General features: G+C 41.6%; 2 protein-coding genes across 9 annotated transcripts in view; both read left to right on the forward strand.

Annotated features, from left to right (window-relative positions):
- Window positions 1-10,998, forward strand: part of CFAP70 (cilia and flagella associated protein 70) — a 201,122-nt gene extending 190,124 nt beyond the window's left edge. For all 7 annotated transcript variants that reach the window (XM_033914698.1, XM_033914699.1, XM_033914701.1 and 4 more), the window contains 3 exons: window positions 2,115-2,216; window positions 8,913-8,960; window positions 10,538-10,998. In XM_033914698.1, coding sequence (XP_033770589.1) covers window positions 2,115-2,216; window positions 8,913-8,960; window positions 10,538-10,618 — 231 coding nt within the window. In that variant the 3' untranslated portion in view covers window positions 10,619-10,998. The remainder of the gene's footprint in view (window positions 1-2,114; window positions 2,217-8,912; window positions 8,961-10,537) is intronic.
- Window positions 10,999-15,721: 4,723 nt separating this feature from the next.
- The window catches only part of WDR90 (WD repeat domain 90), a 247,472-nt gene continuing 236,043 nt past the window's right edge, over window positions 15,722-27,150 (forward strand). For both annotated transcript variants that reach the window (XM_033914400.1, XM_033914401.1), the window contains exons 1-2: window positions 15,722-15,832; window positions 19,012-19,103. In XM_033914400.1, the coding sequence (XP_033770291.1) occupies window positions 15,823-15,832; window positions 19,012-19,103 (102 nt within the window). In that variant the 5' untranslated portion in view covers window positions 15,722-15,822. The remainder of the gene's footprint in view (window positions 15,833-19,011; window positions 19,104-27,150) is intronic.

A 27,150-nucleotide genomic window follows, 5' to 3' on the forward strand; every position in this document is an offset into this window, starting at 1 on the left:
TACTTACTGCTCCAGTGTGACGAGGAGGAGCTGCCCAGTTACACACAAGGTGCTTCCTCCTTCTCTACTACGTCAGTTCCCAGCAGTTCCTTTAAGTCACACAAATGTATAGAGGCCTGTGTGGCTCAAAGAAAGAGTTGGGCCCAGGAAGCAAAGGAAGAGGAAGCATAAGAACATAAGAATTGCCGCTGCTGGGTCAGACCAGTGGTCCATTGTGCCCAGCAGTCTGCTCATGCGGCGGCCCTCCTAGTCAAAGACTAGCATCCTAACTGAGACTAGCCCTACCTGCGTATGTTCTGGTTCAGCATGGAACTTGTGTAACTTTGTCTTGAATCCCTGGAGGGTGTTTTCCCCTATGACAGACTCCAGAAGAGCATTCCAGTTTTCTACCACTCTCTGGGTGAAGAAGAACTTCTTTATGTTCATACGGAATCTATCCCCTTTCAATTTTAGAGGGTGCCCTCTCGTTCTCCCTACCTTGGAAAGGGTGAACAACCTGTCCTTATCTACTAAGTCTATTCCCTTCAGTACCTTGAATGTTTCGATCATTGTCCCCTCTCAGTCTCCTGTTTTCAAGGGAGAAGAGGCCCCAGTTTCTCTAATCTTTCGCTGCATGGCAAACTCCTCCAGCTTCTTACCCATCTTAGTTGCTCTTCTCTGGACCCTTTCGAGTAGTACAATGTCCTTCTTTATATACGGCGATCAGTGCTGGACACAGTACTCCAGGTGATGGGCGCACATGGCCCAGTACAGCGGCATGATCTGTTCGTGATCCCCTTCTTTATCATTCCTAGCATTTCTGTTTGCCCCTTTTCGCCGCCAGATGTACAGCTGCTCCTCTTGCTGTGCTGGAGCAGTGTGCATGCAGAAAGGGAGGGAGGGATTGGTGGGCCTAGAAAAAAACATAGCTGGAATGTGAGGGGAGCTGAAAAAATGTGGGGGAGGTGGGCAAGGGAATGGAAAAAAATGGATAGACGTGAATGCAGGGATGGGAGCTGAAAGAAAGATGGAGTGTGAGAGAGCTGGAAAGAGGTGGATGAGGGGTGTGTGTGTCATGGGACTGGGACTGGGGTAGAAGTCTGCATTAAGAATGCATGGGGTTGAAGATGTCATGGGGAGAGTGAAGCAAGGTAGATAGAGTGGTGTGTAACAAGGGATGGGGAAGGACTCAAACAAGGTGGATGGGGTGGTGTGTGCTATGGGAGGGGGGAGAGTTGGAGCAAGCTAGTTGGGGTAATCTGTGCAATGGTAGGGGGGCTGAAGAAAAGTGGATGGGTATGTGTCTGTCATAGGTGATGGTGGGGCTGGCGAAAGGTGTGTGTATTGTGGGGGCTGGAGAAGGGTGGATAATATGCGCACCATGGGGTGGAGGACTAGAAAAAGGTGGATGGGGGGGTGCACCATGGGAGTGGGAAGGGCTGACAAAAGGTAGATGGAGTGTGTGTGCTGTGGAAATTGGGGCAGAGAAGAATACAATGTGGATTTGCCTGGGGAAGGGGAGAAGATAAGATCTTAGGAGCGGACAGAACAGGGGTCTTGCTGGGATTAGGGGAAAAGCATAGGGAAGGCACTATAGGCTGAGGGATGGGAAGAGAGCTCTAGAAGGTAGAGTGCTGCTAGAGGGCAGAGTACAGGGGGTGGAGGAGAGGGAAGAAAATTGGAGGTATTCTGTCAGAGAATACCCTGGAGAAGGGGTAGATAAAGCTGAGGACTAAACTTAACCCTTTAATTTGCAGATGGTGAAAACGGCTACTTTTATGTAACTTGATGTTGAACGAGAGCAACAGTGCCAAGTAACAGGCATTTGGAGATGCAGATCTCCCATAAGAGCCATAGAAAACATGTTGCTTCTGAGCAATAATGCCAAATAAAAGGTGCTACGAGCTAAGAGAGAAGTGGAGAAGGTAGAACCTGAGAGGGAAAATGTTGTGATGGTGGTGGTAGTGGTTGGTGGAAGAGGGTGGAGAAGCCCAGCCCTCACAATGGGAGAATTCTGTATAAGAAAATTACAAAATAAAAAGTGCAGAATTTTCAAATATTGTGCATAGAATTTTTCATACTTTTGCACAGAATTCCACAGAGTAAATTTCTGTGTTTTTTATTTTCTCTTGAAGCTAGAAGAGTTGACAGAGGCAGAAGAAGCACTTACAGAGGCCAATACCCTGAATAACAAGAATGCAGAAGTATGGGGATACCTGGCTCTTGTCTGCTTGAAGGTGAGTTCCTGTCCTCAAAGACTGACAACAGAATTCTAATCAGTTTATTTGGCAGGTATTAGCAGTAAATTTGAGAGACTGAGATCATACTCCACATACCCTGATTTGAGAATGAGGTTCATTTCTATCAAGGTATTTGCAGTAAACGTCACCAAGGGAAACTAGTTGTGGGTTCTGCTGCAATATTTCTTCATTCTCACAAATCTGGAGCCCTTTGTATAATTCTGGGTCTACAAGAACTTGACAAATTTGTCATGAAACAAACTTCAAGATAAATTTGCCAGGCACCATTTGCCCCTCCTGCAGAGGAACCATAGGTCAGCATCCCTAATTTCAAAGAAGTTTACATTGCTACACCCATTTATCCCAAGCACAGAAAATTCTTGCATTTTCATCTCCTCAGGAAGCATGATCAATACCGAGTACACTTCTCCCTCCGTATTCGCGGTTTCGATTATTCACAGTTTTTAGCTTGCTGGCTCCTCCCCTCCCCCCAATTATTTCAGCTTGCATAGAGAAATCGCCAATTCCAAGCATTTACAGAGAAATCGCCGATTTCCCGACATTTTCTTCAATGTGTTTTGCATCTCCTTCAGGAATAGGGCAGGTCTCCCATCATGTTATTCGCGGTTTCACCAAATCTACCAATGGTTTTTAATAGAAAACAGCGAATAACATATGAAAAAGTTATTTGCAGTTTTTCTGTATTTGCGGTTTTTTGTGTATTTGCGCTTCTTTTAATCCCCCTATCACAGCGAATATGGAGGGAGAAGTGTACTCCCCTTTTGTTTTCTCAACAGCTCCTCAATGCTTTCCCAAATCCGTAGAACCTGTGACAGCCCATTTTTGCCAAGAAAGGCTGCTTTTTGCATACTTGGAATCATAGTTCTGGTAATGGACATTTTTCCCTGTCACTTTCCACCTTCTTTAAATATTGGGGCTCATCATCAACTTGATAAAGTCAATTCTGACTCCTGTCTAAGTCTTTTCAGTTCATTGGGGCAAAGATAGACAAGGCAGCAACCAAAATTTTCTTGCTGAGTGAAAAAAACAAAACCCCATAATACATTGGCTGACCATAACTGCAAGGATCAAGTTTAAATTATGGGGGGGCCTATTTCATTATTAAATGTGGATAATAAATTAATGGCTAAAGTATTAGCATTAAGATTGGCAAAAGCTCTTCCTTACATTATTGATGTACATCAAACAGGATTTATTGCTAAAAGACATTCATCAAATAATACTAGATTAGCATTCCACTCATTAAATTTAGCAAAAAATATAAATGATCCAGCTTTTTTAATATCTTTAGATGCAGAAAAAGCCTTTGATAGAGTGGAATGGAATTTTATATACCAAGCTTTACAATGGTTTGGTATAGGATCCGGTTTTATTAAAATGATTCAGACATTGTATAGCTCTCCTGGAGCAAGATTATATATTAACAACAATTTATCAAATAGATTTAACTTGCATAGGGGAGTTAGACAAGGATGCCCTCTGTCTCCTTTACTTTTTGATATTGTCCTAGAACCTTTATTAATTGCAATAAACAAAACTAAGGAGATAAAGGGAATATCATTTAACAGTTTTGAATTTAAATTATCTGCATATGCAGATGATATATTATTATATTTAAGAGAACCGGAAACTACTATTCCATGTATACTTAATTTAATAGAAAAATATGGTACTTTTTCTGGATATAAAATTAATTGGAACAAATCTGAAATTCTCCCAATTAATGTTCATTGTACCAAAGGAATATTTGATCCATATTCATTTATTTGGAAAGAAGAAGGAATTAAATACTTAGGAATTATGATCAAAAATACAATTGAAGATACAGTCAAAGAGAATGAAAAACTTTTATTAAAAAAAATAACAGAAATGTGTGAGCAATGGAATCCGTTACATCTTTCTTGGTGGGGAAGAATTCAAACAATTAAAATGATGGTATTGCCTGTGGTTTGTTACCAAATGAGTATGATTCCAATATTTTTTCAGGGGTCTTTTTATAAAAAACTTAACAATATTCTTACAAAATTTGTTTGGTGTGGGAAAAAACCAAGAATCGCTTTAGTATCATTACAAAGACCAATTATGGAAGGGGGGGTAAATTTTCCAAATTTTTTATAGGTATCATCAAGCCTATATTTTAAGACAGGGTATGTATTGGATCCTCCCAGATCTTTTAGAAAATGTACCAGATTGGCTGTATTTAGAATGGCGGCTCCTGTTCCCTTTATATCCAGAACAGTTAATAACTATAACAATGCCTAAAAGATACAAAGACCACAGAATTTTATTTGATACTTGGAAAACATTGAGATATATCAGTAATCTGTCACCAGAACCTATTGCTAAATCTCTAAATCAATCAATATGGGTAAACTCCAGGATCAGAATTGGCGGATTTAAAATCGTCTGGAAACAATGGATAAATGCAGGAATACGAACATTGAATGATGTCATTTCAGAAGGTTCACTGCTTAGTTTTTCACAATTGCAAAATAAATTTGGATTAAATAAAACACAATATTTTAAATGGATGCAATTGAAGCAGGCCATTCAGGTAGGGTTCCCTGAATGGAAAAATCTTAATAATCAACATAGTCTACAGGTTTTATGTTTCCAGGCGGATTTCTTGGGTCACCAAGCCGCAAAATGGTACAAATTGATATACGGATTTTTAAATAAAAAAAGAAAACAGGTCTTAGGGATATTTGGAGTATTGAGATTGGTCAGACAATATCTGAGTCTCAATGGCCACGATTTTGGTCCTGGAGATTAAGATCTACAAGGTCAGCATCTATGAATCAAACATGGTTGTTCTTATTACATAGAGTGTTCTGGACCCCAACGCGCCTGCAAAAGATAGATAGTACTAGATCTAATAGATGCTGGCATTGTAAATTGGAAGTAGGGACGTTAGATCATTTAATTTTTTTCTGTCCCTGTGTAAACGCATTTTGGAATTCAATTTGGCCCCAAATTAATAAGTTACTAGAAAATTATGTAGGACTCTCATATGACACCATATTATTTGGCACTGCAATGAGAACTAAGAGTCCAATTTCAGCAAATAATAACAAGCTATTATTAATATTGACAGGAGTCGCCATGCAACAAATTACTCAAAACTGGAAAGATTACACCAAATTAAATTATACGTTTTGGTGGAATTCTGTCTGTCATATTTATAAAATGGAAAAAGTATTAGCGTTACAACAAGGGAATCTTCTTAATTTCAAGAAAATTTGGCAACCATTGACTAATTATTCTAATGATTAGATTTCTTAGCACATTGATAAAAATTTTATATGAATGGGGTGGGATTTGATTAATAATTGGAAATATGTTATATAAAAGGGGGTGGGAAATATATTTTTATGTTAATGTATAATCTTTATCATAATATATTTAAAAGCTATGACTTATTAATGATAGTATACTATATATGTAAAAGTTAATTATATTTACTATGACTCAGATGTTGTAAGAATGGAAAATCTATAAATAAAAATTTAAAAAAAAAAGTTTAAATTATGCATCACTGCCTTTAAAATTCTAAGAGGGAATGCCCCTGACTACCTAACAGAGTTGGCTGTCCTACTCCAGGGTGCCTCCAACAGATATTACACCAGAAATCTTTTTCTCTTAAAATTCCCAGTATGCAACAATATAAAGTCTACCAGGCAAATCACCTTATCCACCCAATATCAACTAGCAAAATGCTGGAACCAACTTCCATTTACACTATGATCTTGTGACCGTTATCTCAGGTTAAGAAAACTTCTAAAAGCATTTATCCTAGGACAAGCAGGCAGCATATTCTCTCATGTGGGTGACATCATCTACGGAGCCCATGGCAAATAGTGCATCTTTACTTTAAGAAATTAAAATCTTTCATATTGCCCGCTACCACACATGCATGAGTGCCTTCCCAACTGTCGAGAGGACACGTGAGACCCCAGTTCTTCATTTTCCGTAAAGCGAAAAAGCCTTGTTACTAAAGCTGCATATCTTTTTGTTTTGCAAAAGTGCCTTCCCTGCACCTTTTTGTGCATTGGAATCATTTGGTTCATTAATCTCTTTATTTCTTTATAGATATTTAGTAAAAAACAAAAAAGTTATTTTCTTTGTTTTCCTTTGCCTCCCTTGATAGGAGAGGATTGACCGAGAATTGTTAACATTTTTTCTTTAGTCAACAATTTAGTTTAATTTGACAGAGCAGGTATTCCCATTGATGTCTAAGCCAATGTCTGGTTTTTAAAAGTGTTGCTGGTGTCAGCAGTATATTTCAGTCACTGACCCACATAACTGGTGCATTCAATGTTTAGGACCCAAGCACAACGTAGATTTCTGTATTTGTTGCTCAACACTTCAGAAACATTCTATTAAAGCTCGAAGAATTCAGCAAGAGAAATTGTTTGGGTCTAACATATATTCGATACCATCAGCACAGACATCTGCATCGACATTGGATCTCCCCTCTTCTGGAAAACCTGCTAAGAAGCCTTCTACATCTAAGCCAGCATTGCAGGCCTCTACAGCATTGAGTCCCTCGATGCAGGCTAAAAAACACTGATGCTCTCCATCTGTACCAGAGTTGTCTTCTATGGGGCGTGCATCCTCCTTGAAGTCTCCCATCCCTAGATGTCCTACAGTACGACTGATACTTGCTTAGTCACAAGTATCGGTTAAAATGACTTTCATTCCCAGGTCGATTATTTCTTGCAGAGAGAGTTTAGTAATATTATCAAACTTGCATCCACACAAGTGTCAGCACCGACCTCATCGGTACCAGCCCAGTCTGAGTGTAGTTCTCATGGGGCACAGGATACCATTTCAAGACCTGCATCCAGGAGTATAGCAGCTCTCATGGAATATGCTCTGCTTCACGTCATCAAAGCTCGGTATCAGAGTGTCATTTCGTTTCCAGGGGACATTGACATTCTCATTCAAAACGTCAACGTTCATGTGAGCAATGAGCAGCATTGAAGCATCTTCAAACATCAAGATTCTATTTCAAGATGTTGTCAGTCTTCTTGACAAGAATCTGGATCAATACATTGAGGATCAACTTCTGACCATCGAGGTATTTCATCAAAACTTTCACGTTCTATGTCAAAACATCGATTTTGTCTCCAGATAACACCTGTTACGGTAAGTAAATGTGCTTTCTGTACCAAGACAGGGAGCTAACCCTGAAGTAACTGAAATGATCATTCTTGTATAATCCCTCTGGAGCCTGAACTATTGGGTAATGCATCCATTCCAGCCTTGGCTGCAGAACTTAAAAATAACACCAACCCCCTCTGCGAGGTCACCTGTGCGGCCACTCCCTTTGAAGTTCAGTTTGATTCTGTAGCCTTGCTGAAAACTTCTAGTTTTCTTCTGTTCGTGATTTTATTTCTCAATTCCTAGTCTTTTATTTTCTTCGGTACTGCAGGTTTGCCCTCGTGCGAGTGATCCTTCGGCGGGAGATCAGAGACATTTTAAAGTTTGTCTACTTCTGGAGGGTGCTCTGTAAGCCTGAAACTGCAGTAAGCCTGCAGATTGAATCGGGTCTCCAGGTTTGGGAGCCATCTCTCCCCTGCATCTGCAAAGGGGTAGAGCGCAGGCTGCTGCGGTTCCGAGGAGGTACACAGAGATCGGAACTGCGAACTGCACCATGTGTCTTTCCTGATTTCCCTAAGGGGTCTTGGTGGTCGTGATCTGAGGTGACAGGGAAGTTGAGGCGGCCAGAAGATCTGAAATATCCAGTTTAAAAGTATATTTTTTGGTCTTAGAAGCTTCGTTTTTGTTCCAAACTTCACAGATGGCCACTTCAGGACAGGATGATGTGGATTCATGCCTTAGAAGCGGCGGATGGCGGCTGGATTTGCAGACGTTTATCCCGTGCACAGCGGGCCATGAGGGGGGTAAGACGTGAGCAGATCCCGTGCTTCCCTCCTCCTGAGAGGCCCTAATGCCCTTTCATTTCACCGCAGTTGTGATTACTGCATCTGAGGCGCCTAAACTGGGCGCGGATGGTGGATTTGCGAAACGCAAACGCAATGTCGGGAAAAGGTATCCTCAGTCTGCTATTCCTGTGAGATCTGAGACGCACAGAGTGGCTCTGGCCACTGGTGCCTGTTTTTCACCAGATTTTGGGGCTCTGAGATATCTGACTGTAAAAAAACCCCCAAACAACCCAAGAGTAAAAGGGGCTTTGTCTGTTTCTTCCACTCAGACTCCAGTACAACAGTCTGTTCCACTTTTGGATGCTAGCATGACAATTTGTTCCTTTACTGGGGTACCAGAAAGCAGACGGCTATGACCTACTTGTATTTGTAACTATGAATTTGTAACTAAGACCTAACTGTATTGATGCTTGTAATGATCTACCTGTACTAGCAACCCTATTGAATTCCATGTTAAACTGTCCATTGTAACTTCCAGGGTAACCTCTTGTAATGTAATCCGACCTTGAACTGAATAGGTAAAGGCGGAATAGAAAACCTGATTAACATAACATAATCAGCACACTATTCTCTGCTCTGACTGCCTGTGCAAGATGCATGCTATGAATATCAGAACATATGGTGGCTGCTGTTCCTATTGTAACCTTGTCTTTCTTACACCAGGAAAGATATAATTAACAATGATTGTCTGATGGTTGTCATTGGTTTCTTCTGTTATTTTCAGACTGGGAGGCAGCTGGAAGCAGAGCAGTCCTACAAGTACTTAACAAAGGTTGGTAATTTCTGTCAGGTACAGTTAATTAACATCTATTATAATAGTTGATACATTCTTTCAGGATAAATGGTAGTATCTGCATTTTCACAAAAGTTAGAAATCACACTTGAAATTGTGATTTAGTTTTGCTATGCAGTACTGGCAAGAAGACCGGCGTATGATCCACAGTGGACAAAAATGAAAGAAAATAAGGTTAAGTACCAAAGGAAAAGTTAGAAATGAACTGACATTTATGGTACTCTAGCAAGAATTTATCTGATGTCATATTCTCTGGTTTTCCTTCCAGACTGTTGAAAGCAAGTGATGCACTTACAATCTTTAATAGTATCCTATCCAAGTCTCCTTTAAATACTTGTTAAAGTGAGTTGTGCCCATATGAGATTAGATGCCAAGCTCAAGATGTTAGAATTGAGATCAATATATGGATATTCATTGCTTGTTGGTAACTTGATACCAGCGCTCAATATTTGGGTATGAAGACAATCTAGGCAGCCAGCATGGTATGTCTAGGTGGTCTGCACAGATAGCAGGTATAGCTTGAAATGTCTTTCAATGGCACTATTTAGACATTTTAAATTGAACATTGAACCTGTGGCTAAATATTGACCTCTTGCTGTTTTCTCCAAAATGTGGATGTAAAAGTTTGATAAATATGATGGAAAGATGGGAGCCAGAATATGTTTGTGTATAAGAAAAACCTTAGAATTGAGGGACAGAAGGACCCATAATGAAATACTTTCTAGGTAGGATCAGAGGAGTTCTGAAGTATCTTTCTCCAAACTAGTAATTTCTCTTTCTTGTATATGATTTGGGGAGATAAGGATGTACAGACTCTAATAGTCTGATAGTGGCATGCATTTATTGTGGCAATATTCTACAGAGCAGTAATGTTCCAATAATTGCAACAAGTTATGGTGGATCTGGACTATAGCAACCCATTACCTATTCTGTTAAATAGTATGATTATGCAGCCTATCAAAGAAGCAGATTTTCATAGTTTCAATGATGTGCCTGGAGCTAAGGAAATTCTTGGCAGTATGAGCCTATCTACCACTTCTGCAGCTTTCATTGTGTTGGGGGATGAAATACAAGAGCCAATTGCAGATATGTTATGTCTGACCTTTCTTGAGGTAGGGATGGGAGTAGGTAGCACCAGTAGTGCCTGGGGATGACAGAAGTTGCCAGTCTTTGGTAGAGTCTCACTGACTGTGACTGCAGCAGAGCTTTCTGCAATACAGTGTCAGTGATTGATTAATCTGCTCTGGATAGTATAGTTGTGCTGAACTGCATAGCCTTGTCTGACATATGGGGTATTAGACAGACTGGCTATATTTCTTTCATATAAATCAGTTTATTGCAGTACAGTCTTACTGAGTAGAGTAGGTTTAGCAGCTTTCTTCAGTACATTCTTCTTCACTGGGATTGGCAAATCCAATTCATATGATATAGATTTACTGAAGTAAGAAGTCTAGTCTGATCTACTGTGTATCACTTGTTTCTATTAGAAAGGTTCAAAGTTCCTAATTAGCAATGTATCTGGGACTGATCTTTGTGTCTTTTTCTTCCCTGCAAAGTTAAAGCTCCAGAATGAAGAAGTACTGCAGGAAATTAAAAATATGCAACAGCAGGTTGGCTTTGGCGATCCATCATTCTGAGCCACCACCTGCTAGACACTGAGCAGGAGGCCAAGATTCATTTAGGAATGAAATATTAACATTCAAGCTCCTGCAAAGATGCTGTGATGGCAAGAAATCTGAAGAACTATCATACATGAATGACAGCAGTTTAGGGAATAAGGAAAGAAATATATGAGGATGGGATAGGGTAGACATAGAAGTAGGGAAGAGGAATATATTTTAGGAAAAAGAAGGGTATATTAGTTCATACCATCCTTTTCTGTTTTTGAAGATATGTTTTGAATGTTCACGTTTTCCCCTTGTACTGCCTCACTTACTTCCCCTTGTACTGCCTCACTTACTTCATGATGACTCTTTCATTTATGCTGCTGACAAAATAAAATTTGCTTTGGATTGCCCTCTGCAGTATGGCTGACATCTTTTCCTCACAACTCTTGTATCTGGGTTGGACATCTCACTCTCCTCCAATCTGTCCAGAATTCAGCTGCACGACTCATATTCTGTGAAAGCCGCTATTCTCATGTTACCCCTCTCCTAAAGTCACTTCACTGGCTTTCCATCCGTTTCCAAATACAATTCAAACTTACAAGGAGGAGGTGTCTAAGGCCTTGATTGGCTCAGTCCAGCCAATCAGGACCTTAGACTCCTCCTCCTTTTATCCCAGGATACAGAGAGAAGAGTCTAAGGCCCTGATTGGCTCAGATGCCTAATGCTCCTCCCCTTAGGAGGTATCTGAGCTAATCAGGGCCTTAGGCTCCTCCTCGTGCATGACGATGCACTGGGGAGGAGAGGGCCTGCCATTTTGGACAGGCAGACCTCAGAACAGGAGTAACTGAGCATCCTTCCTGCTCCTAATGTCCTTGAAAAGTATTGGGGGGGTTCAGCGGATGGGATATTTTGGGGGACCTCCAGTGGCAGGAGGAGTGAGTGGGCATCCCTCCTGATTTATTTTGAGGGGGGGATAGGGAATATTTGGGAGGCACCTGGTACAGGGGTGGGCCTTTGGTGGTAGGAGGGAGTGGGCATCCCTCTTGCTGTTTCGCTGCTGCAGGGGGAGTAGTCGGCATGGCAAGAGGGAATGGGTATCTCTCCTGCCATTTTTTTCTTGTGCAGGGAAGGGGGCGGCATGGTAGGAGGGAATGGGCATCCCTCCTGCTGAATTTTACTAGCGCAGGGGGGTGGATTCCCGGTGCCACGTTCATCAGGGGTCATCGGGGAAGGCTGTCATCAGCAGGGGGGTCTTTATCATTTTTTTTTAATGGGACAGATATTTTGCATAACATATGCAAAATATCTGTGTCATTGAAAAAAAAGCAAACCTGTCAGTAACTAGGTTTAAACCTGTCAAGTTTTTTGGATTGCTAAAACCCTTGCTTTAATTTTGTGCATAGCCAAGCGATGTTAGTGCATCAATCAATTAGCTAGTTTGCATGGGGTTTTAACTAATTTGCATGACCGGATCGGAAAATGGGCAATCGAGGAGAAAAACATGCGTTGAGCCGTTTTGTGCATCGGTTCGGCAAATGCGATCATCACTAAAGCTTCAAAATAAGTTTAGTGATGATCACTAACTTTAGTGCATCTGGGCCTTAGTCATGATTGAACAGGTCTACTTAAAACATCCCAATTTTTACTCTAGAAATTTTAATCTTATTCCATTATCCCGGGAAAATGTCTAAATTCTGGCCACCCAAGCATGGCCCCAATATGCCTCTTTGTGATCTAGATGAACTGTGGAGAAAACTCTCAAATCTGAGCTTCATAAATCTCAACCTGTTGAGTGCTTTACAGGTTGCCCAAAATTCAGTGGTTAGAACTCTCTTTTGCTTGGAAAGAACTGAACATGTCACAGAATATTACGTAAAGCTATACTGGTTGACGTTAGATCGTATATATTTCAGACTGCTTGTGATGGTATACTTGTGTTTGGTTTGGCTCCTGCAAGTTTGGTGGGTACTATTCAGGCTTATGTCCCTTTATCAAAATTGCGCTCTGTCCATCATGGTGATTTGTGTGTGCCATCTGTAAGGGAGCTGAGACTGAATACCTCACGCATAACTATATTTTCCTGTAGGGGATCCTAGGAATGGAATCTACTATCCTTGTACATTAGAAAGCAATGTAATCTTGATGGGGTTAAGAAATTATTGAAGAGACATTTATATTGTAATATGAAATATGGGCATTAAGGCATTTGCTTTTGTGTAAGCGCTAGTCGCTTATTTTGTGTTTTTACATGTATTTTTATTATGTATGTTTACATTGTGAGCTGCTTTGGGAAAAGCGGGTTATAAATAAAACAAACAAAACAAGCTTAGACATTTTTTCCACAGGAAAACATCCATCTGTCTCTTTGTGCCACTTTTGAGATGGTTTTCTCTTTTGAAAATGAGTGCTATAGGCATCTAATGTGTTTCTATAAAATAGGCACCTTCTTGCCCTATTAACCAAGACTCCCTGTTATAAAATTACTATAAAAAAAACATTGCTGCTCACAAGTTTTACCCCCTCTTTTACGAAACTACGATAGCAGTTTCTAGCGCGGGTAGCTGCACTGAATGGCCCGCGCTGCTCCTGACGCTCATAGGAACTCGAGCGTCGGGAGCAGTGCGGGCCATTCAGCGCAGCTCCCTGCGCTAGAAACTGCTATTGCAGTTTTGAAAAAGGAGGCCTTAGTCTTCAAGCATAATGGTTGAAATGTGTTGGAAATGCCAAACATGTCAACATAAAGCTTTTTTGTCTCTGTAAACCAGAGCTTAATTTCTCACAGAATAACCCAGAAATGTGTTCCAATACTTCTTTCCAGGCCCCTAAGACAGTAGTTCTCTCACATACATATTTATTGCGGGAATCCTGAAAACCTGAGTGGCTAGGTGTGTCCATTACTCTAGAAAATGAAGTTAGTATCGGTGCTTGAATGGGATACTAAATAGATGCTCTTCGTATATGGGAACACGGAAAACCCATTTGTGTTATTGTTACTGTTTTGTTTGTATGTTTGTTGATCTTGCTCTTTTAATCACGTCTTTCAAAGCAACACCTAAAATTGTTATGCCTCTAAACTTATCTGAATCTGTTGAATTTAGGATACAGGATGAAGACAACATTGTCGATTTTGTTTGTGAGATTCTTGATACATTGCCTTTCTGTGGTACAACCAAAATGGTTTACGTCTTATATACAAATACTCTTTCTATCCCTAGTGTGCCAAAATACATTTGTTCCTGTGAGACCTAAGCAACATAAAGTACAGAAAATTTGTTCATGGTCAAATCTAGCTGTTTAATTTAATGGTTGAGGCACACCGATCTGCGCTAAAAACTGGTTTTGTGCTTTTGTAAAAAAGGGGGGGGGGGGGATAGTAATGACATTTAAAAATTTACAGAATTCAAGCATCGTCTACTATTCAGCGCTAATTAACTAGTAACGAATGTCTCCTAGAAGGTTAAATAGTGCTAAGCTGGCTAACTGTTAATATTCAGTGGGAGGTAGCCGGCTATCTCCCACTGAATATCCTGGTCACCGGTTGTGTCGCACAACATAGTTAGTCAATGCCAATATTCATTGGTTAACTGGCTAAATTTAGCAGCTAGATAGACCCACCTAAATAGCAGGTCTATCTTTGGCCACTATGGCTTAGCCAGTCCCCATGAATATTGACTTGGCCAGCCAGCTATGTCAAACGTGACTGAAAATAGTGGAAATTCAATACCAGTTGCTGGCTATGGCCAAAGGATTGAATTTCTAGTTTTGCTGCTGACTGGGAAGTAGCTGGGCTACCTCCTACAGTCTGAAAATCGGCCCCACAGTAAATAACTTTTTAACAGGTTACCAATGAGTGCATGCCACGTAGGTATTGAATTTCTGCAATATTCTTCCCTCAATTTCATTATTTGTTCTCCACTTCCAGGGATTGTAAAGGGCACATAGGCAGCATGAGGCCATGCTGCTGGCACAAGATCTAGATTTGATAGACATTCATTTCTTATCTCTTCATTCTCCCTCATGGTCTGTGTAATTGTGCAGTACATAGACTTCTGCAAAATTCAAAACCATGTGGCTGCTGTCTAGTGCCAGATGGAGGGGGAGCCAATTCTCTCCCTCAAAGGTGCAAGCATGAAAGCAGTACTGAAGGAACAGAACCAATGCAAGCCACTTCAGAGCAACAACTTGGAGGACAGCAGTGCAATAAAGGCTCTGCAAGGCTGTTCTTCTGTTGCAGAAGCTTGTGGCTCTTATGATTTTACTTCCTGCAGCACCACCCAAACTTTTGGGATATGGAGGTACAAATGTATACAGTGGCCCCCCTGAGTTCTGGAGATCCACCATATGCTACTGCTCCCATCTTAGTGTAAGCAGCTCCAGCTCTTAAGGCTCTCTGCTTTGTGTGTAAACGACCAGAAACGATTCATGCCAATTAGTGACTGCTCCATTTCCATGAGGAATTCATCAATGATCAACATCACCAGTTCTCTGTTTTTATGGGGCACCAGAACTAATTTACACTGGCAGCCCGGCTAAGCCTTGCCAATCTGTGGTTCACCTGACAAATCACACTTCCGACAAAGCGGCTGAAAAATACCAGTATTTCTTTAAAGTCTACACACAATTTAAAAAAAACAAAAACACTTTACTAATGATCAGAGTACAGAAAAGTTTTTTAAAATAGAAATTAGATAAAATATAAGTAGCATACATTAAACCATTAATATTACATCCTAGCAAGTTTATATAACCTAAACCTTTTGTGTTTGGGGTTATATTGCCAGTCTGTAAACACACACGGATGTCAGGATCTAGATTACGTTGTTCATCTTCTCCGCACCTTAAAGTGTGGCGGAAGTGGTCCTTTTAACCAGCAAATAAGGAAACAGAAATGCTAATGTAGAAACGTAAAGACACCAGTGAAATGGGGGTGGGGTGGATTTATTTATTATCAAAAAATACTATCATATTGTTATCCTCAAGAAATGAAATTGGAAAGTAATACGAGCCGACACACAGGCAGTTTGTACACCATTCCCAAACCTAAGGCGGAAGGCAACTCAACGCAATCTGTGCGCCTTAACGACCGTTCTTGGACGTGATGACGCAGAACGTGCCGTGACGGTTGGTGGCGGCGCAGGGGGCGGGAGGATTTGTTTCTGATTCTCTGCTTGAAGGGTAGCGGGAGCGCTGGCGGACTGGGGTCCCTGCATCCTTGGAAGGAGCATCTTGGAGCCATGGCTAAAGGTATTGAAGCAGCAAAGTAGACTTAGATTTCTTAGTCCTAGGTAGTGACCATAAATTCCGTCTTGCCGGCAAAGTATTGCCAAGCGGAGTGACTGTAGATTCCTTGATACAAGTACAGAGTGACCCCCAAACCCCTGGCATTGTTCTAACCCACCATCTATATACTTCCTGGTTCTGGCACTAAAGGACCTAGGACCTTCAGAGTTGCAGCATCACAAAAGTGATCCCGAAATTTCATAGCACTGTCCAGATACAGAGTGACCCGAGATCCCCCTTGTACTATCTGGTACAGACTAGAGTGACTCTCGATCCACACCACTTCCTGGGTAAGAGTGATTTGGGATTCCTGGGCATTACGGAAGCAAAGGCTGAACGGTGATACCTGGGCAATACCTGATAACAGTTATTCTAGATCTAAATATACTGTAACTTGCTCCTGAAAAAGTGTGAGTTAAATCCTACATAAATAAATGCATACGAATAAATGAATATTTTCCTCAGTACTCCCTATAGAGAGAGCCTCCATATCTTCAGTATGCCCAGGCTGAAAGAGGTAAAACTGAAAAGAAACAGCAGGCAATATACAGTATAATAAGTACCTGTATATATAACATGTAAACTGCTTTAATTGTAACCACAGAAAAGTAGTACTTTGTATGAAATCCTATCCCTTTCCTTTCCCTAAAGGACTGATCATCTCCCTCCCACTCCTGCCTGATCTAATATCTAATATCTCTCTCCCTTCTTTCTTCGTTCCCTCCCTCTCCTCTCTTTCATAGTATTCATTATCTCTCTATCTTTCTTTCCTCACTGCCTCCCATTGTCCAACATCTCTCCCATCCCCCCATTAGCAGCAACACAGACTTGGTGGTGAGCTCATCTTGTGGCTGTTGGAGCTCATTGCCTAGCCCCTCCTGTTCTGTTGTTTGGTCTGTAGCTTAGTCCCTTCCCTCCACCCAGGGTTTAGCATCTGTCTCCTCTCAATTTCCTCCCCCCCCCCCTTTTGCTGGTCTACCTTAAAGATCAGCTTCTGTTGATCCTCAGCAGCAGAAGTATTACACATATGCTGCTTCCTCTAAAGCAGTGTATCGCAAACTGTGCCTCCTGAGATTTCAGGTGTGCTGTGGCACACTGGAGAGGAGAGGCGCCGGTGCTGGCTGACTGCCTACAGGATGTGCCTTTCGTGGTGAGAGGCATGTCCTGTAGGCAATTAGCTGGCGCTAGCGCCTCTCCTCTCCAGCCCTCTTCCCTGCTGACACCCCCACTGGCATCTCGGGGCCCATCTGAAGGGCCTTCACTCATGCGCAGTTGTCAATGTGATGACATCACACATGCACGTGACATCATCACAGCGACGCCCTAGCACTTCTGGGTGCCTCGAGCTGCAGTCGCTACCTTTAATGTGCCGCAGCTCGAGAAAGTTTGTGGGACACTGCTCTAAAGCTTTCTCTCAAGCCTATCACCTTTGACCAAGCCACAGCCAGCCAGCCTATGTGCGGCACTACTTCTGCTACTACTAGGGACCAACAGAAGGTCACTTTTAAGGTAGACCGGATGTTGAATTGCAGGTGGGATGCAAGATGCCAGATCACACCGAGTACAGGGTTTGAGAGTGGAAAAGAGCAGAAGAGATGTTTAATAATTAAAGCATTAATCACAGAGTTAACTGTGATTGACTTGCCACCCTAGTGATATTGCTTCCTATCACATGCTATGAGTTTGTCGTTTTGGGCAAACTGGATAGATGGGATGCGTCTTTTTGCCATCATATACTATTTTACTTTTCCACTGAGAGGGTGGTAGATTTCTAGAATACTCTTCGTCTAGAAGTGGTGGGGATAAAAATGGGGAAGGAATTCAATAGGGCTTGGGTAATATACAGAGGATTCTTTATATGGGAAAAGGAGAGAATGAAAGTAATACGTTATTTTTACTTTAAGTAGAAATACTTATTTATTTGGATTTAGCTCATGCCTTTTCCAGTAAGATGAGCTACATTTGGATACTCTAAGAATTTTCCCTGTTCCCAGAGGGCTTACAATCCTGAAGCAATGAAAGGTTAAGTGATTTGCTCAAGATCAAAATGAGCAGCAGTGGAATTTGAACCAGGCTTCCCTGATTGTCAGCCCAGAGATTCACACAAATAAACAAAACAAACAAAAACCCCCAAAGAGGGGAGTAACCTGCATGGAGTGGCATGTGCATCCCTGGCCACCTTTCTGGGCAAACTGGATACACCATGCTGGTCTTTATCTGCCATCATGTACAATATTGTTATGGCAAAAACTGTCTGCAGCAGGTGTCCAATCTGCGGCCTGTGGCCCTGTGAAGTATTTTGTGTGGCCCCGGTCGAGGGCGATGCAGTGTTCCTCTGCTACCCCTGGGTATTTACCGTCTTTCCGGCTCCCTCCTCTGTCTTGCTGCAGCGTTTGTGTGGCCCCAGAAACATTTTTTTCAGCCAGTGCGGCCCAGGGAAGCTAATAGGTTGGACACCCCTGGTCTGCAGCCTTTTTGCCCACATCTTTGTGTTGTTTGGCTAGCTGTGCTTGAGAATGGTTTAGTCCAGGGATGGGCAACTCCTGACCTCGAGGGCCGGAATCCAGTCGGGTATTTCGGGTAATGAATATGCATTGAAAGCAGTGCATGCAAATAGATCTCATGCATATTCATTGGGGAAATCCTGAAAACCTGACCGGAGTTGCCCACCCCTGGTCCAGTCCATAATTCCCTTTAGCAAATGGGCGTGGTCAAAGCTATGATCTTTTGATACACCCTCTCTATATTGTTTAGATATGGTCCAGTTGTGAGTCTCAAATACATGCTGCCCTGTAATTCACACCCCCTGCATTAGCCATATATAGCAATGATCTCCTTACTCCTCTCTTACCCCCACTTTCTGTGCATGAGAGTGCTCATAATTTCACCCTACACTACTTGGGCACAGATTGATCATCTGTCTTGTTCCTTGTGCTTTGGTTAGACACAGGAATCTCCCTATCACTTCTAAAGTGTCTAGATTCAAATCATCCAACACTGACTAGGTGGCATGAACTCTAATGCCTACTGGAGATACAGTTGAACCTGTTGTCGCTTTTTTATACCATATGATATCTGCCTGTATTAGTTCTTTTGTACTTGTTCTACAAATGAATGATTCTGTGACTTTTTTTTCTTGGTAGTGTGGCAGCACCCATTTGTAAATGTTTTCAAACATGTCAAAGTAGAGGAGTGGAAGAGATCAACCAAGGAAGGAGATGTAACTGCTGTCATGGTAAGATATTGCTACATATCTGCCCAGCAAGGAAATCCAGCAAAGATGTGTTGTTTCATAGCGACATATGCTGTATCACTAACTGATGGATTAGTTCTGACTAGAGTTTTCTACTTGTTAGTGGATTACCCCTATAGAGGTAGCTAACCTTGGTCTGGGTTGCTTTTCACCACCTGGAGCAGGCCATATAACATATGTAATTTTTGTTGTTTGGATTCTACAAGGAGGATGCACTCAGTGGCTTTATTCAATAACATTGTTTTCCACAGATAAAAAAGGGGAAAAAGTCTGGCTGGATAGGATGGACTGACTGTCCAGCCAGATTTTTACTGTCAGACCTCTGAATGTTTCAGTGCTTTTTTTATTCACTGAACTTCTCTATCGTCTATTCAAAAACAGCTCAAGGTGTGGTATTCAAAAACACATTATTTTCTTCAGCTTGGCTTGTACTTTGTAGATTTATATTGAGCTTGTACTTCCAGCAGCACGCTCTTCAGTTGCTCTATTTTCCCTTTTCTATGTGAACTTTACTATCCAGTTAACTGACAAGTTGATGCATCACGTGTTACAGATTCTCCTTTAGAGAATGTAATTATTCCGTAGGTTAACAGTTAAAAACAAGGCATTCAAGTACAACGGGTGTAGAGGTTCTGAACAGCTCGGTAGTCACACTTGAACTACATGTTCCTTACAGAAGGTATCAATCATTTTATTTTTAAAAACTTTTTTATACCATTTACAAAAAACTAAATGGTTTATATCAAGTCAGAAAAACTAAACGGTTTCTCAGCTCCGCCTCCTTCCCCAAAGGGCTGTGCTGCAGCTCCTCAGTTTTTTCCTTCTGCAAGCATGTTCAAAAAGTCTCTGCTCTGCTCTCTTTTTTTGTTTTATTTTTAATTTTTTTGGGGGGTGGTGGTGTTCCTGGAGTTTGAAGCTTTTGATGCTGTAGAGATTCCCAGTGCTCCTGAGACAACCCGACTGCAAGAAGACAAACTGTTGGCGAAGAAGTCTGTCGCTGGTAGGCTTCTCTGATTCAGAGTACCTGTCTAGTCAGCCTGTTTTAACAGTTAAGTAAGCTTGGGGACTGTTTCCTTTGTAACAAGGCTCACCCCAGATTTTATTTGGGTCTTGGGCACAGGCTGTGGGGCCCCAAGTTGGTCCTGAGGGTCAGAGTGCGTGGAGCTGTGAAGGTTGAGATATCAGCCTACCTTTTTTGGGGGAGGTACTACTGGCAACCCAAAGAAACAAGCATCTGATTTTACTGCTTGCCTGAGACAGAAAGTCTACCTTTCTTCATAGTTTAAAGTTTAAAGGGTATTAACGTAGAACAAAATATTTTCCAGAGAAAGGAAAATGGTAAAATCAGAGGACATAATTTGAGGTTGAGGGGTGGTAGATTCAGGGGCAATGTTAGGAAATTCTACTTTACGGAGAGGGTGGTGGATGCCTGGAATGCGCTCCCGAGAGAGGTGGTGGAGAGTAAAACTGTGACTGAGTTCAAAGAAGCGTGGGATGAACACAGAAGATTTAGAATCAGAAAATAATATTAAAGATTGAACTAGGCCAGTTACTGGGCAGACTTGTACGGTCTGTGTCTGTGCATGGCCGTTTGGAGGAGGATGGGCAGGGGAGGGCTTCAATGGCTGGGAGGGTGTAGATGGGCTGGAGTAAGTCTTAACAGAGATTTCGGCAGTTGGAACCCAAGCACAGTACCGGGAAAAGCTTTGGATTCTCGCCCAGAAATAGCTAAGAAGAAAAAAAAAAAAAAAAATTTAAATTGAATCAGGTTGGGCAGACTGGATGGACCATTCGGGTCTTTATCTGCCGTCATCTACTATGTTACTATGTTACTATAAGTTGTAGTAGCAGCTTAGTCACTTATTATTTGTACTTACAATTTTTTCCAAACAAAGTGCAGCTATGAACTCACCCTAAGTTTCTTCCCAAGATGGTTTCAGATTTCCATCTCAACCAAACCATCTCTTTGCCTTCCTTTTTTCCACCTCCACACGCCTCTGAGGCAGAGAAAAGACTTCATTCCTTGGATTGCAGAAGAGTATTGCTTTTTTACCTCAAAGCAACTTCTCATCTCCGGAAATCTTCTCAATTATTGATTTCCTACAATCCTATCTGTGGACAACCAGCGACAAAGAGAGCCATTTCATCTTGGATTACTTGTTGTATCCATTTTTGCTACACCAGAGCTCATATTCAGTCCCCCTCTTCCATTTGGGGGTACATAAATTGCGAGCTACATCAACTTCAATAGCCAACTTGAAGTCCATCCCAATCCAGGATATTTGCAAAGCAGCTATCTATGGGTCATTGGTACATTCTTTTCCCAAACACTACTGCTTAGACCAAAGTTTTGCTCAAGATGTTCGCTTTGGCCAATCAGTCTTACGTAACCTCTTTACATTATAGACTGTTTCCACCTCCTGTATGCTTTTTCAGCTTGGGACACACCATCAAGTGGGGCTGCATAACCCCTGCCTGTCTCCGGAGAAAGCAGAGTTCCTTACTTGTAATGGGTGTTCTCCATAGCAGGGAAATCCAGCTACACTTTCCCGCCCACAATCCCCTCATCTCTATTGCTAGAGACAAAACTGACGAGGGGAGGGAGGCTCGAGGACCAGGGCTCCTGCACATACTCAGTAAGCTTAAAAGCAGGCTTAAAAGTAGGCTCAGTCAGAGACTTCACCATCAAGTGTGGCTGCATTCCCCTGCTGTCTACGGAGAACACCTGTTACGGGTAAGCAACTCTTTTTTCTAGGGTATACGGTACACATTGAAGTCTCTTCTAATAATGTATGTCTTGTTGCAAGCTCCATACCTCTTAATTACAGTTCATCAGCTGGACTTAGGAGTATTATCAGAGTACTGAAGTGGGTGTGAATCCTGACTGGAATGGGTCCAGGATATTTGGTCTCTGGAATACTGGACAGCTGTACTTGTATAGCTTTTTCAATGATCTTGCCTAGGAATGATAGGTTTGAGATTGGCTGATAATTTTCAAACTTGTTTGAATCCAAGTAGTGTATTTTTTTTTTTTTTTTAAGGTTAGCCTGATTGCAAGGTATTTCTTGTTTTAAACAGTCAGGTAGATGACATTCAGCTAATGGCATATTCACAAGGGGCTGAAGATGATTTGGTAGCCTGCATTTGACCTGTTTGACTATGCAGGAGAGACTGAGGTCCTTGTGGCATTTTGCTGGCAGCTGTTTTTCCAGTCTCAAAGGAATGCTAGTGGTTTACCTCCTGTACCACATCCTAGATTTCACTCAATCCTCCTATCTGTTTGGAGCAGCTCCGTTACTACCTAAGAAACAGCATAGCAGGTTTCAATTATTTATAATTTCTGGTAAGGCGCCCATTTCAAGATCAGGTCACTGCCTTTCATCTCTGTTGCAGAGCAAATTTATCTCATTCAGCAACCCTTGAGAATCCTGTTCACTAAATACCAGCAGCTTTATGGCTTTGTGAGGGGAAGAAGTTGGCGCCAATACTTGGCACCTGCCGCAGCTTGTTGCTTGGCTCTAGACAGAAGGAGCTATTACTATGGCCTGGGTTAACTTCATGGTGCCAGGTTACTGAGGGATTGAGCTGCTATTGCAGTCTTAGATTGCCTCTCGCCACTGCCCTTTAAGAGGAGAAGCTGCCACTATGACACAATCCCTGATAGATTAATATGGGTAAAAAAAAAAAGAGCCACCAGTGTGACCCTTGACAGCCTCTTTCACCTGGGCTTCATAGAGAGGGAGCCATTTGTGCCAGCTTGAGTAGTCTGGTTTAAGGCTCCTTTTAAAACAACATGATGGAATTTCTTTGTGTAACCTAGGGATCTTGTTTTTAATTGTGTATTTAGATCCTTGGTGTAACACTTATAGTCAGTACAGCCATCAGGGGTACTTTGTCTTAATTCCCATGTGATGTTTTTGAAAACTTGGATTTTATCTTGTGATTTAACATGGGCTCCCTTTTCGGAAAAGGTGCTACATCTTGTCAGAATTTTTCTCGACTGCATGAGAATGGAAAGAAATGTCTGGGTGACTTGGGGCATTTCTGTCAGGGCTCAGCTGAGTGTGAAAAGAGGACAAAGAGCCCAGATGGCCCTTCTTAAGATGTCTATGATGGTGATGGGACAAAAGCGCGCAAGACAAACGCGCGCCGACAAACGAGCGCCAACAATTCAGAGCAAGACTTCAGCGCACCACAGGAAGACCTTCTTTTAAAGGGCTCTGACAAGGGTGTGGGGGGAGCCCCCCCCCACTCTACTTAATAGGGATTGCACTGCCGTGTTGGGGGGGCGTGGGGGGTATAACCCCCCACATTATACTGAAAACTTAACTTTTTCCCTAAAAAATAGGGAAAAAGTTAAGTTTCCAGTATAATGTGGGGTTACAACCCCCCCAAGCCTCCCCCCAACACCAGCACGATCCCTATTAAGTAAAGTGTGTGTGTGGGGGGGGGGTTTCCCCACCAACACCCCCATTGGAGCCCTTTAAAAGAAGGTTTTCCTGCAGCGTGCTGAAGTCTTGCGCTGAATTGTTGGCGCTCGTTTGTCAGCGGGCGTTTGTCTCTCGCGCTTAAGACTATGAACCGTCTATGACAGCTCGGTTGTGGCCAAGGGGAAGCCATAAGAACATAAGCATTGCCATACCAGGTCAGACCAAAGGGCCATCAAGCCCAGTATCCTATCTCCAATAGTGGCCAATCCGGATCATAAGTACCTGGCAAGATCGCAAAAGAGTAAAACCAGATTTTATGCTTCTTATCCCAGAAATAATCATTGGATTTCCCCATGTCCATCTTAAAAATTGCTTGTGGTCTTTTCTTGTAGGACCTTGTCCAAACCTTTTTTAAAACCCTACTAAGTGAACTGTATTTACCACATTCTGTGGCGATAAATTCTAGGATTTAATTACATTTTGAGTGAAGAAATATTTCCTCCAATTTGTTTACTACTTAGTGGCTTCATTGTGTGCCACCTTGTCCTTGCATTTTTGGAAAGAGTAAACAGACAATTCACTTCTACCCATTCCACTCCACTCAGTATTTTATAGACCTCTTTCATATCTCCCCTCAACTGTCTCTTTTACAAGCTGAAGAGACCTAGCCTTTTTAGCGGAAGTTGTCCTACCCCTTTTATCATTTTCATTGCCCTTATCAGTACTTTTTTCTAATTCTGCCCTATCCTTTTGAGATGTAGTGACCAAAACTACACACAATATTTGAGGTAAAGAAGTGATACAAAGGCATTATAATAATCCAATTTTTGTTCTTCGTTCCTTTCTTAATAATTCCATACATTCAATTTGCTTTCTTTGTTGTTGAACACTGAGCAGGTTTAAGTGTATCATCAATGACGATATCTAAATCGTTTTCCTGGGTGTTAACTTCTAACATGAAACCTTGCATCATGTAGCTATAGTTTGGATTCCTCTTCCCTACATTCATCACTTTGCACTTACCCACATTAAATATCTTCTGTTTGGATGCCCAGTCTTGTAAGATCTTCTTAATAAATCACAAAGTTTTAGATGGTTGCAACTGAAGCAGGAATGGAAAAATCTTAATAACCAATATAGTTTAGAGTTCTTGTGCTTTCAGGTGGACTTCCTGGGACACCAGGCTGCACAATGGTATAAATTGATATCTGGATTTATGAATAAAAAACCAAAAACTGGCCTTAGGGACATTTGGAGCATTGAGATTAAGCATCAAATTATTGTGTCTCAACATTTGGCCACGAATTTGGTCTTGGAGGATGAGTTGTACAATGTCAGCATCTATGAGCCAAACTTGTTTTTTTCTGTAACACCGAACTTTCTGGACCCCTGTTCGTTTACAAAAGTTAGATAGCTCTAAGTCTAATAAATGTTGGCATTGTCATCTCGAAGCAAGGACTTTAGATCATTTATTATTCTACTGTCCATTCATTTTGGCTTTTTGGAGATCGATTTGGGGCCAAATAAATTGTTTGTTAGAAAATCCTGTGGCTCTATCCTATGATACTATTTTATTTGGAATGTCAATGAGGAAAAAAAGTCAAATTTCTGCAAATAATAATAAATTATTACTTATTATGACAGGAGTTGCCATTCAGCGGATTACGTTTAATTGGAAAAACTGGAATAGATTAAATTACAGTTTTTGGTGGAATTCACTGTGTCATATGTATAAGATGGAAAGAATGTTAGCGTTGCAGAAAGGAAATTTTAATAAATTTCAGGAGGTTTGGAGACCATTAATAGAATATTGTAATAAATGAATAATCATTTTTCCCAAGCTGATATAATTGTACAGGGAAGGGGGGTGGGAGGAAGTTTAATTATAAATTGATGGGTTGGATTAATAAAGAACAATATACAGTCAAACCTCGGTTTGCGAGTAACCCAGTTTGTGAGTGTTTTGCAAGACGAGCAAAACATTCTTGCAAAACGTGTCTCGCAAACCAAGTGTTGACTCGATTAGCGAGCACCCCCGATAACCGGCAATGCTCCCCACTGCTCGCAAAGGGCCCCCTCCCGCTCGAATCGGCACCCCCCCGCGAGAACAGGAACCCCCCGCCCGACCAACTTTAACTCACCCCCCCTTTGGCACCGGCATGCAGCCCACAAGTGCCGGTGCCGCTTGAAGATCTTCTTCCCAGTCTCTGCCGGCTTTGAGCATGCGCGGGGGGGGGGGGACTTTGCGAATGGGGAGGGGGAGCAGCGCCCTGACCTCGGGGGGGGGGGGGGAAACGTATCAAAGCAAGTTTCCATTATTTCCTATGGGGAAACTCGCTTTGATAAACGAGCATTTTGGATTACGAGCATGCTCCTGGAACGGATTATGCTCGTAATCCAAGGTACCACTGTATATATGTAATCTCATGTGTAAGAATAGAGTTGGGAGGGATTTATTTTTATTTTTAATTGTGAAATTACTAAGAATAGATACTCAAGTGATATTGTATAAGTTTAACTGTTAATATTTGTTGCACTTGTTGTTAGATGAAAAAATGAATAAAGAATATTTAAAAAAAAAAAGATCTTCTTGCAATTTTTTACAACCCTCTTGTGGTTTAACAAATTTGAACAACTTTGTGCCAGCAAATTTAATCACCTCATTCATTATTTCTATTTTCATCTAACTCCTCCCTCCTCCGATTTCTTGCATTCTCTGCTGAACTCTGACTGGTCATTCCATCTGTCTCCCAGCTGAATACCACCAGAAACAGTGCAACCTTCTTTCTGGGTCCACAATTCTGGAACTCCCTTCCTTCATACCTGCAGCTTGAACCATCATACCCCAAATTCAAGACTGCCTTGAAAACCTGTTTTTTTAAACCCTGGCAAATGAAAACTTTGCCTAGGGAAGAGATGACCAGCGGCTTACATATTTGGTGTTCTTTTATTTGGATTGTATACCGCTTTGATTTGTTAAAAGAAAGGCAGTTTATTAAGTTCAAAATAAACATAAACACAGACATACACAGGAAGTGGCATCAGAGGAGGCACTAGACTATGCTTTACTAAATACCATATTTACAATACTATAGTTGCCATACTGCAATCTCTCATACCATGTTTGCTGCTCAAAGTTTTCTGTACCATGTTTTCCATGCTATGCACACTTGTCTTACTATTTTTGCCATGTCATGTTTCACTTTGTCAGTCATGCTTGTAATACTGTGCCTGCCGTGCTGTGTTCTGCCATTCTACGCTCACCATGTTATGTCTCACCATACTAGGGTTACCATATGGCTCCAGAAAAAGGAGGAGGGAATGAGACATCCTGTCTTTACTTCCATTGCTTTCAATAGAAGTTAAGCCCAGATGTCTGTATCTGTCATTACTTCCATTGCTTTCAGTACAAGTAAAACCTGGATGCCTCAATCCGTCCTCCTTTTTCTGGAACCATACAGTAAGCCTGCACCATACCATGTTTTGTCATTTTATGTATCACCATACTTTGTTAACTATGTTTGCCATCTCTATCAGACAATGGTGGCCTGGCTATTTTATACCATACGATGTCCGAGAGTGTGGTTCAGAGATTATAA

The sequence above is a fragment of the Geotrypetes seraphini genome, chromosome 11 (genome assembly GCF_902459505.1).
Source record: "Geotrypetes seraphini chromosome 11, aGeoSer1.1, whole genome shotgun sequence".
NCBI lineage: Eukaryota > Metazoa > Chordata > Amphibia > Gymnophiona > Dermophiidae > Geotrypetes > Geotrypetes seraphini.